We start from the raw sequence: 12,106 nt of genomic DNA on the forward strand, positions 1-12,106 counted from the left end.
GCGAAAGTTGAAATTTTGGAAAGTTTGATCGGAAGTGAACCTTTTGATATCAGGGTCGGATTAGATTTTCGAAAGTTGGAGTAGGTTCGTGGTATCATTTATGACTTGTGTGCAAAATTTGAGGTCAATCGGACGTGATTTGATAGGTTTTGACGTCATTAGTAGAATTTAGAAATTTCAAAGTTCATTATGCTCGAATCCATGTGTAATTCGTGTTTTTGATGTTGTTTGAGGTGATTCTACTAAGTTCATATGATATTTTGGGACTTGTTAATATGTTTGGTTGAAGTCCCGGGGGCCGCGAGTGAGTTTCGGTGGTTAACATATCATTTTTGGACTTAAGTTCTTGGCTGATATCTGCTGGTTTTTGGCAATCTGGTTTCCTCTTATGCGTTCGCGAGGGAGGTCTCGCGTTCGCGAAGTGTAATTGGAGGCTGATGGAAGTTTGTTCTTCGTGTTCGCAAAGAGGGGCCCGCATTCGCGAAGGCGTGGTCAGTGGAGGCATCACAAATGCGAGAAGTGTAACGCATTTGCGAAGAGGAGTGAGGCAGCTGGGGACCCCAGTCTATTTGGTCTATGCGGTCGCGGAAGGGAGGTCGCCTTCGCAAAGTGAGGAGTCAGCGAATCATCTCGGCAACAGTATTAAATTTCAAGAACGATGGTTTGAACCCATTTTTCATATTTTTGAATTAGAGACCACGGTTTGGGCAATTCTTGAAAGGATTTTCAAGGAGTTGATTAGGGTAAGTGATTCTTACTTGGTTTTGGCTAAATTTCATGATTATGTCTTTAATTCCATCATCTAATTTGTGATTTGGGGTGGAAAATTGGGGAAAAAGAGGAAGAGTTCTTGAGTTAGAGTTTTGAGGTTTTGAATGGGATTTTATTATCGAATTTGAGTAAATTTGGTATGGTTAGACTCGTGAGTGAACGGGCTTTCGAGTTTTGTGACTTTTGTCGGATTTCGAGATGTGGGTCCGAGGGCTGGGTTTGAACCGATTTCGGATTTTTGGCTATAATATAGTTCTATTATTGTGGAATTGATCCCTTTAGCCTATATAGATTGTATTGTACTACTTGTGGCTAGATTCGGGACGTTTGGAGATCGATTTGAGAGGCAAGGGCATTTTGGAGTAGAGTTCTACTCGGATTGAGGTAAGTAACACTTTCAAACTTGGTTCTGAGGGTTTGAAATCCCGAATTATGAGTTATGTGATTGGTATTGAGGTGATGCACATGCCAAGTGACGGGCGTGCGGGCATGCACCGTGAGAATTGTGACCTGGTTGATTCCATGGCACTCTATAGTGACTCAATCTTATTGATATCCCTGTTTTCATCATGTGATAAAGTAATTGAGCTGTCAATCATGCTAGATATCATGTTTAGGCTTTATGCATGTACTTTTGGTACCCATAGTGGTTGTTTCTTGTTGTTACCTTACTGATTTTATTGATATTTCGTACTCAGTTATATTCATTCATTTCATATCATATCTTAGTCTCAGTTGTTAATTATTGATACATCGTATCATTGTTTCGGGCTAGTTTTTATGACATTGTGAGCCCGTAAGTGAGACTAGAGAGATTAATGATTGAGTGAGGTCGAAAGCCTGATTATGAGTGAGGGGTCGGGCTGCACGCCGCAACGGTTATATTGATATTATGATTGCGTTTGGGCTGAATGAGCCCCTCCAGAGTCTATACTCACCTCTAGTGAGCGCGGTTTATATTATTGAGGGATGGATCTTCTATGGACATGGATCTTGTCCGAAGCACTTGATACCTGGAGATGGATCTTCTCCATAGGGCTGGATTGGCCTTCCTCGGTACTGGGTGACCGATGGTCGGTGAAGTATATATTTCGGGATGGATCTTCCCTGGGCCGTATGGGAAAAATACAGTATCGAACGGTTGAGTATTTGAGTGTTTGAGCACATTAGGCAGACAACATGGTGCATCACATACAGCATGTGCATTGGCATGTAGAAATGGAAGAGTTATATTCTTCCTATTGTTCAGAGCTGATCTATTTCGCTGTTTTGAGAGATCTATTTAATTTGAAAGCATGCCTACGTTTTTTGCACTGTATTTCTACTGTTAACTGTGTCGGTTGAGTTCATCACTACCTTTCAGTCCAAAGGTTGGACTTGTTACTTACTAAGTTGGTTGTACTCACGTTACTCCCTGCTCCTCGTGTGCAGATCTAGGCATTTCTGGTCACGACTGCTATTGATTAAGGAGCCAGATCCCTTAGACTATCGAAGTAGTTGTGTGGTGTTTGTCGGCCTTGACTCTCCTTCTTTATCTCTATCTGTATTCAATTTTTATTTCTTAGACACTTAATGGAGTGTATTCTCGTTGAGACGCTCATATACTCTGTGACACCCAGGTTTTGGGATGGATTATATCGTATTTTCAAAGGCTTTTCTTAAATATTAAATTTCTTTCGTCCTTATGTTCAAAGATTTTACTATGTGATGTTGAGTTGTGGCTTGCCTAGTTCCGCGATAGGCCCATCACAACGGTTAGATTTTGGGTCGTGACAATTTAATTTTACTATATTGAATTTAGTTGTATTCAAACAACAAAAAATCAAGAAATAGAGTATATACTGTTCTATTCAGTTCGGTTGTATACATTGTATTCAATTCACTGCTATTCATTATTCACTATTATACATTGTATTCAATTCACAGCATTCAATTCGACTATATTCAAACAACAAAAAATCACAAAATAGTGATATTCGGCTATATTTAAAAACTATAACATTTCGAAATACATAACTATATGCAAAAATATAATATATTTATACAAAAATATAGTGTATTTGAGTGTATTTGTACAAAGTATAGTATCATTGTATGACTCAATAGCAAAGAATAGAAGAAAGTTCGCCGGAGATGGCATTTTCTGATCAAGCAAAATACTGTATATATTGTATTAAAACTAAAAATGGAGATGAACAAATCCGGCCCTCAAATATTCTCCGGCGACTCTGCTTCAGATTTCCAAAAACTTAATCTGTAGCCATGGCCAGATTTGTTCGCCTACTCCATTTTCACTTCAGATCTATTCTCTTCGCTTTAGAAAGTCCACCATTGCCACCAAAAATGGCTGATACGATGGCTGCCTTGATGGAAAAGGGAGAGAAATTTGAGGGAGAAGAGACAGGATTGAGAATCCTGCTCGCAAGAAGAGAGAAAGAGCATAACGGGCGTATTTCAAGCCTCAGTGGTAGGGTATAAAATAAATACCTATTTTGCTATAAAATAGAAAAGGTAACGATAAGTAATAATATTTTAAAATTATTTTGGTTTATAATAAATAGGATGTAATAGTTTGTTATAACCTATAAGAGGTAAAATTTTCAAATATATTCGAGAAGGAGCTTGTTGAAGCTCTTACAACGTTTAATTAGCCTTCATGTTGCAATATTAAAGACTAGTCATTCTCTATTATGAACTAGGTTTCCTATATTCTACTCCAATGTTATCTAATCCAAATAGCATGGGCTAGCCAGTTTTCGTATTGGTAAATAAAAAATAGTCGGCATTTGCAAAGTCATTAAAAATAACACTATATATACAGAAACAAAATCTAGATAAAATATCCTAGCTGCAACACGGAAAGTTTCAGCATAATATGCTAAATTATGGAGTTTTTGCTTATAAACTTCTAGTATATTATAAAATTCAGCACACTATGTTGGAATCTCATATGTAAAAAAATCCGAACTCTAACATATTATACTGAAATTTTTTTCGGATATTTAAGGATGTTTTTGTTTAGATTTACATGAAAAAATGGCTAAGTTTGAATTACTTTTGAAATTGTGACTAATTTTTAATTTAATTAGTGGTTGTAAATCAGGCTATTTGTGATTTATTTATTTTTTTGGCTTCAAAGTGTTTGTAGATCAGTTTGGCATAAATTAGGTTAAGGACTTTAATTTGTCATGGCTGTCGAATAGAACCCTTGCTTAAAACAAATACTAAGTATAAGTTTTGAAGTGTTTAAGTTTCATTGTTGTTTCTTATAGTCAAATTTGTTTTTAAAGATATAATGAAAATTAAAGAACATCTGACGGTGAATTCTCTTCTCAACATAAATCGTCCAAACGTAACTCGCAGTTTGATGTTTTTAATATCATAGATTACTATTTACTAATACTATTCAAATGAAATCTCAAATTTTCTAGTATTTAAGATTAGATAATTTAATACAAGTCAAAGACACGAGGAAGAAGAAAAGTAAAGAGTGGAATACAGTTCACTTGAGGCCTTGAGCTAGATATTTTCTAATAGATATAAATTGCTTAAATCCAACATGGCCAACCAAAAATAGGTCCTAAATTCTGTAGAGCAAATACTTACAATTAATAAAAGTCAAAGGATTTAGCTCACAGCCAAAATCAAAATGGACCTTACCAGCTCAATAATCAATATTGTCCTCATGCTCAATAGTATATTATGTCTAATTATCTTTACTTTTTCAATAATACTGACAAAACCATATTGGTTCACGTTCACATCCTAATATTGTATTTTCCAAATTTCAAATAAACATAATTCGAAAAAAGGTCAAATATATCCATGTACTATCAAAAAAAATTTAAATTTACCCCTCGTTATACTTTGAGTTCAAATATACCTTTGTCGTTATACTATTGGTTCAAATATATCATTTTCCGTTAAGTTTGTCCAAAGTGGACATCCAATCCTACGTGTTACTGACATTTGATGAGGTGGATGTCACATGGCTTGACACCTCAGCGCTCCTAACCCATTTTATCGGTCCTTCTATTTTTTCCTACCGCCAAAATTTTGTTCCCCTCCACCACTATTGTCACCATTACCGCTACCATGAAAAATATTGTATTTTAAATTTTAGTCTTTTATATATGGATTAGGGGAACTGAGGTGGTATGCCTTGTGGCATCCACCCCATCAAATATCACTGTCATGTAGGATTGGATCTCCAACTTACACAAACTTAATAGAAGAGGGGTATATTTAAACCAACATATTTGAATCCAAAGTATAACGAATAATATATGTGAACTTAAGTTTTGACCGTAATGTTTTGCTAAATTTTTCAGTCAATTCTCTGTTAATACTGACCCTATTTATAGTTTATTCATTTCAAGTCTGACCGTAACGTTTTGCTAGTTATTTTATTCAACTCTCTTTTAATGGGAACCTTAATTTGTAGTAATTCATCTCACTATATATTATCGATCTATTTATGATATAGTTCAAGAAAGAGTCATCTCATTTTTTTACTTCTTCGTTCTTTCAAATTCAGGCGGAAGCAGAAAATTGCTTATACTGAATTTTCTAACAGCAGCTTAGCTTAGTAACTTTAACTCTTCCAAAAAAATGGGAAGACTTCAACTTTTTTCATGTTTGTTAGTTTCATTCTTGTTATTAATAGAAACTAATGCTCAACAAGAGTTTTTGCAGTGTATTTATAGTCATTCTTCAGACAATATCAAGAAACATATACACTTTCCAAATTCACCTACATATTCATCTCTTCTTGAATATGCACAGAAAAATCCCAGGTGGCTAAATTCCTCATATGCACATCCAATTTTAATTATTGCCCCTAAAAACGAATCCGAAATCCAACCTATTATTCTTTGTAGCCAAAAATTTGGCTTACAAATTAGAGTCAAGAGTGGTGGTCATGACTATGAAGGTCTCTCTTTTCGCTCGGTTACCAATACCCAATTCGTTATCCTCGATTTAATCAATCTTGATGATATCAAGATTGATAAAAACGAAGAAACGGCCTGGATTCAAACAGGTGTGACATTAGGGCAACTTTATTATGAAATTGCCAAGAAAAGTGAGATTCTTGCATTTCCGGGAGGATTATATCCTAGTGTTGGTAGTGGTGGGATTATTAGTGGTGGTGGAATTGGAACTTTGATGAGGAAATTTGGCCTATCCGCGGATAATGTTATCGATGCTCGTGTTATGGATGTCAATGGAAGAATTCTTGATAAAAAATCAATGGGAGAAGACATGTTTTGGGCTATAAGAGGAGGAGGAGGATCAAGTTTTGGTGTTATTTTAGCTTGGAAAATTAAATTGGTACGTATTCCACCTAAGGTTACTGCTTTCACGGTTCGTAGAAAATTAGAAGGTAACACTATAAATTTACTCCAAAGATGGCAAAATGTGTCACATAAATTTCCTAAAGATTTGTTTATGAGGGTTTTGATTCAAAATATGGGATTTGGAAATGAAAAAATAGTCCAAGTTTCTTTTCAAGGTCTATTTCTTGGGAGAGCGAGTGAGGTAACCCCTTTATTGAATCAAACGTTCCCCGAATTCGGGTTAGTCTCAAAAGATTGTTTTCAAGATCCAACGATGAACTGCAGTGAATTGCCTTGCATAAAGAAAGAATGCTTTGAAGTACCCTGGATTCGCGCAACATTGTATTTTGCATCTAAGAGAACGAACGATTCAATTGATTTTTTAGTGAACAATATGGTATCACAAACCAAGAATTACCAAAAGGCGACGTCTGATTTCGTGAAAACTCCAATGCAAGAAGAGGTATGGGGAATGATAAAAGGTATGTTTTTAGAAGAAGAAAGGCCTATGATAATATTGGATCCGTTGGGTGGAAAATTGGATGAAATTTCAGAATTTGAACTTCCATTCCCTCATAGGAAGGGAAATTTGTTCAATATTCAGTATATGGTGAATTGGGGTGATAATAGTGAAAGTATAGCTAGCAAGAAGATTAAATGGTTGAGGGAACTAAATGAGAAAATGAAGCCATTTCTGTCACATTGTCCTAGAACTGCTTATCTTAATTATAGAGATCTTGATTTTGGGACCAATGATGGAGTATATAGCTATTCAAAGGCTAAAGTTTGGGGTGCAAAGTATTTCAATGAAAACTTTGAGAGGTTAGCAAAGGTGAAGAGCAAAGTGGATCCTGGCAATTTTTTCAGATTTGAACAGAGTATTCCACCTTTTAGTGTATCAACTTAAAAGATAGGTAAATGGAGTAAAAATTCACTTCAAGCTTTCCACATAACTACACTTGTTGGGAGATTGATTAAATGGACCATTACAAATGTTCTTATTCATCATATGCTCTTGTCGTGGGAAATCAGCAAAATAAAACACAAGTAATCGATAAATAAAACACGAGAAATCTTTGTGGAGTCATGTTCTTCGATTCAAATTATAACTGGTCATATGAGATCATTTTCTCACACCTTTCTTCTTATTGATGTTGTTACTTCTCTCTCTTTACTATTTCTTTCCCTTCCTAACCTAATTTAAGTAGTGTAAACCATCAATTTAAAGATGTTTGGTTGCACATGGGCAATAAAAATTTGGTAGATTTGTTTGTGTAGTCCATTTACAAATACTATTTTAGTTATATGACTTTTTTCATAGGAGATCTGTAATTAAAATATAAGAAATTCTTGTAGAGTCATTTTTATAACCACTCAAACAAAAATAGTAATATTTTGAGCTTTAACAATCAGAGAGCCTGGGCATGATATTCAGGAAAAGGAGATGACAAACTAGGGTGTGCTTGAATGAGTGAGTAACTAATTGACGCGTACAGGGGAAGAAGCAAAGAAATTTTACCAAGACTAACATTGTTTATAACAATAACAACCACGCCTCGGTCCCAAATTGAACATAAACGGTCCCAAATTGAACATTGTTTACTCCCAAAAAGCATATATTACTATGAGTTTACTAGAGTTGTTTTAATTACATGAAAGAAACATCTCTTCGACCCAGATCAAACAACCCCACTAAAATTCACACCAAAGCAACGTACGTCTAATGGAATCCCATATCGGAGATGGATGGGTTCCTTGGACTCTTTATATGGTTTTGGCAATCCTCACCCTTTGAGCTAGCTTTTCGGATTCAGTTAAGCCCAAGGTCCATTTAACAGACCATGCCCTCTCCCACTCGAACACTATTAACTTTTTCCTGGCGCCAGTTCCCATCTCCCTGCTTTTACTGAACACAAATCTGAAATATATGTTCAATAGACAATCTTTTAGCAGTGTTGAAGCTGAGAGATATGGAGCGTTTGATCATTCCGTAAATCACTCAATCTTCGCCTCTTGCTGTTGTTCTCGTTTTCAGGACTTGTATCTTCATAATCAAGCACACTTTTCGGTGTGAATGAGCTAGAGGTCATTTCATTGATTGTAGCATCCCGCATTACAGCCCAACAATTCACAAGTTCCTCCTACAAATATTAAAACATTATACAGACTGAATTATGATATTATGAGAAGGACAAAAAAAAAAGAGTATAGAAAAAAAGTTAATTCTTATACAGTGACAGTATCACCAATTATCAGAGATTAACTATAAGTAGTAAATAAAATAGGTGTGAAAATATGATTCTGTAACTTAAAAAATTATGTTAAATTTAATTTGTGTCTACGAAAATAATGACAAAAATAGCCCCTTAAGTTTGAAGATAGGTTTAAAGTGATCTTTTAAGTATGTAATGAGCAGTTTTGGTACTTTAAGTTTGTCAAAAGTTAACAATTCTGGTCTTCGTCAAATATTTAACAAACTTTATATGTTAGATTTGACGGGAACTGTGGAAAAAAAATTAGCGGGAACTATCCTGAGGTATAATTTTTGTAGTTTCTGCTATTTTTGTGTTATACTTTCTTCCACTGTTTTCATCAAATCTAACCAACATAAATTGTTAAATATTTGATGAAGACAAACTTAAATGACTAAAATTGTTCAGTACATACTTAAGGTACTATATTTAACCTATTCTCAAACATAAGGGACCATTTTTGTCATTTTCCCTCTAAGGTTGCAGCAGGTTATAGATAGGGGTGTTCATAAAAATCTGAAAAATCAAACCAAACCGAAAACCAAACCAAACCGACCAAAAAACCGATACTTTTTAGTTTGGTTTGGTTTTGGTTTTGAAATTTAAAAACCGATCAAATTTGGTTTGGTTTTGATTTTAATAAAAAAAATAACCTAACCAAACCAAATATAAGAGTAGCTATTTTAAATTTGGAATTACACCTATATATATATATATATATATATATATATACTTTTATACAAAGTTTTAAAAATTTTATAGTAAATGTTAATCGTTTGCACTTTTAGTACAGTTCTTTACCTTTACATTCTAGTTTGATTAGTAGTTTTCTTTTGTTAAGTGTAAGAATCTATTTCACGTTAAAAACAATATATTTTTAATTGAGTCCTTAAATTATTCATCACTATTTGATTCAATTATCATCAATATATCTTGGTAAATAATAGATTTTTCAAAGGGCAATTGATTTGATAGTGTTACGTTAAAAATGTGGTCGCCGAAATGTGTTTGGTAGTATATGTATTATATTTAAGAAAAAAATCGACAAATAACCGAAAAACCGATATAAACCGGATCGAGAAAAAACCGATTTAATTGGTTTGATTTGGTTCTAATATTTGAAAAATCAACTTATTTGATTTGATTATTTTTTAGGGAAAAACCGATCCAAACCAAACCATGAACGCCCCTAGTTATAGACCTTCTTTTCCAGTTTACACAATTTAAGTCCTAAACATAAACAGCACATTAAAAAGTTAAAAATAAAGTGAAATAGAGAAGAGAGTCTTACTTTATTTATATATTCGCATTTAGAAACTGCATCCAAGAAAAAAGAAAATTGCTGCGGAATCAACTCCTGAGCTGCACAAAGTAGCGCCCATGCTGCCAATATCGATGGTTTGTACTCAAAAAGCTTAACTTCTGTAATTAAAGCAAAAATTAACATTACTAAACAAAGATCAAAATACAGCTAATAAATTCCTAATATGAATTAAACAGAGATTTCACATTATACCGTAATGAGAATTGAAGATAATATCTGTAGCTCGGTCTTTGAGAGTTTGACTCAGAGACGAGTCACTGAGTTCAAACAACGAGTTGATAAAATCCAGAAACGCAAAAGGCGTGATAGATCGTAATCGCCAGTTAAGCGTTGTGAGAATCAAAACCTCCATTCGTTGAATGGATTCCACATCAAAAATTAAACCTACGTCTTCTCTCTGTTCAAATTGTTTCACTGAATTAATCAGATTAAATTATCATAAGATAAACTGCTTTATCTTATAATTATTGACAGTTTAATTACCTGAAAATCGAAGAGTGACAAGTTGATGCTTCTCATCTTAGCAGCGAGTGATAGGCTAGCAATAACGAGAAGCCGTAGAATCCATGGCTTATTCTGCTGAGGTACGTAAACAGGATTTCCATATCAGATCTTCAATTTTCATATTGTAAATTTCACATTTCAATTTCTCATTATAACATTCACATCAGACATTTATATTCTGTATGTGAATATGAAATTGATTTACCGGAACTGGTTGTTTGGAGAGGAAACGATCAATGTAATTGACAGCGAGATATGTAGAAAATTCATCTAAATTGTAAGAAAACCGTGCCTGCAAAAATCAACACAAAATTAATTATTTGCAGATAAAAAGGAGAAAAAAAATCTAGAGAAAGAAATTTTGAGCTGTATTTACTTGAGAAATAAGAGAAAAGGCATGGTGGCGAATAGAGAAGAGAATGTCAGTAGATTTGAATGAAAAAAAGGAAGGCATGTGATCGGACTGGGCGGCGAAGAGAGCTGAAACGGTGTCGTTTTCGTGTTCCTTTGAGCTCGTTAATGGATTCTCGAGATCGAATTTCATTTTTCTTTTCGGTCAAACAGTTGAATTTAGAGAAGCATAAGTGAATGTTTCAGAATATGAAAACAGAAACAGAGCAGCTTTGCCTTTTTTGTGCTTTAGAATAAAAGAAACAAACTTATGTCTTCGGCTTCTCACCAAACCTCCTTATTTATACCCTTTTAAAGGTTTTGAATTCCTGCCACGTTTGTCCTACCCAACAAAACAAACGTACAATTACTATAGCTCATGGTACATGATTTTTACAAGAACTTGTGCTTCAACATACATAATCTATATATATATATATATATATATTAAAGGAATAAAGTTGTCATAAATAATTAGCACTGTGGTTAAGCCAAGTGGCATATTCTAAATAGATTTAAACAAATCTAATAAGGATTAAGATAAATTAGATTTGATCAAATTTAGTTTATGGAGGAAATCAATTTAGATTGACTCATAATTTTATACTAAATAGATTTTGAAAGCTTTCCAAAAATAAAAATTCCTATTTAATAATTATTTACGATCAACATGATTGATTTTATTTTATTTCACAATTTTTAATTTTTGGAAACATTATGTAGAGAAAGAAAGTGATAGTGAAATACTACTATAACAATTAGATATAATGTGTTCAAACAATTAAGAAAATATTTTTTACAATTTATATTTAAATTCAGTGCAATAGTTTAAGTTAAAAAGCATAACATAATTTTTGTAAAATGCGGTTCAATTTAAAACATAGAAGGATATGCATATTTGAATTTGGGTTTATATATATATATATATATATAATTTTAAATTTTTATATGTATTATATTAGAATGGATGTGATAAAAATGGATACTAAATTCAAACAAGCAAAATGAAAAGCCACAACAATGTAATAATATTAAATTTTGAATAATATAATAGAAAAAATAAGGTTCAAATAAATAAAAATAAAGGTAAAACTTATTTAAATTGCGATGAGAAAGATTTTCCCTTTTATGATAAAAAAAGGTCACAATGTGGATAAGGCCACATAACTCAAGTCTATTAGATAAAATAAAAATTAAAAACATACAATAGTACAAATAGGTTAGAGATAATGTGAGAATATTTAAAATATTAGTTTTAAAATAATAATAAAGTAAATATAAAATATTTAAAATATGATTACTAAATTTAAATAATTTAAAAAAATGAGAAATATGTTTAATAAAATAAATATATATTTCAAGATTAAAAAATTTACATATCTATATATATTACATCAAAGGATAGTAGTGGATAATGATATTAAATAAAGTAACAAGTTAATGAAAAGTCACATAGAACCTGATAATACTATATATTAGATAACATAATTGTAAAATTAAAGAAAATATTAAACATTTAATAATATAAT

General features: G+C 32.9%; 2 protein-coding genes across 3 annotated transcripts; one reads left to right on the top strand and one right to left on the bottom strand.

Annotated features, from left to right (window-relative positions):
• The first annotated feature begins 5,382 nt into the window (after positions 1–5,382).
• Positions 5,383–7,014, top strand: LOC104210444 (berberine bridge enzyme-like 22). Its single transcript, XM_009759343.2, has one exon. It carries the CDS (start codon positions 5,383–5,385, stop codon positions 7,012–7,014), a length of 1,632 nt encoding a protein of 543 aa, XP_009757645.1.
• A 606-nt stretch (positions 7,015–7,620) lies between these two features.
• Positions 7,621–10,845, bottom strand: LOC104210446 (putative cyclin-D6-1). Of its 2 annotated transcripts, none has more exons than XM_009759345.2 (6): positions 10,564–10,845; positions 10,393–10,479; positions 10,167–10,259; positions 9,876–10,080; positions 9,651–9,781; positions 7,621–8,248 (listed from the first exon to the last, which is right to left on the bottom strand). In XM_009759345.2, exons 1-6 carry the CDS (start codon positions 10,729–10,731, stop codon positions 8,054–8,056), a joined length of 879 nt encoding a protein of 292 aa, XP_009757647.1. In that variant the 5' UTR covers positions 10,732–10,845; the 3' UTR covers positions 7,621–8,053. The 2 variants fall into 2 exon arrangements, with proteins under 2 accessions (XP_009757647.1, XP_009757646.1); XM_009759344.2 differs by having other exon boundaries at positions 10,167–10,262.
• Between the last annotated feature and the right edge of the window lie 1,261 nt (positions 10,846–12,106).

The sequence above is a fragment of the Nicotiana sylvestris genome, chromosome 9 (genome assembly GCF_000393655.2).
Source record: "Nicotiana sylvestris chromosome 9, ASM39365v2, whole genome shotgun sequence".
Classification (NCBI taxonomy): domain Eukaryota; kingdom Viridiplantae; phylum Streptophyta; class Magnoliopsida; order Solanales; family Solanaceae; genus Nicotiana; species Nicotiana sylvestris.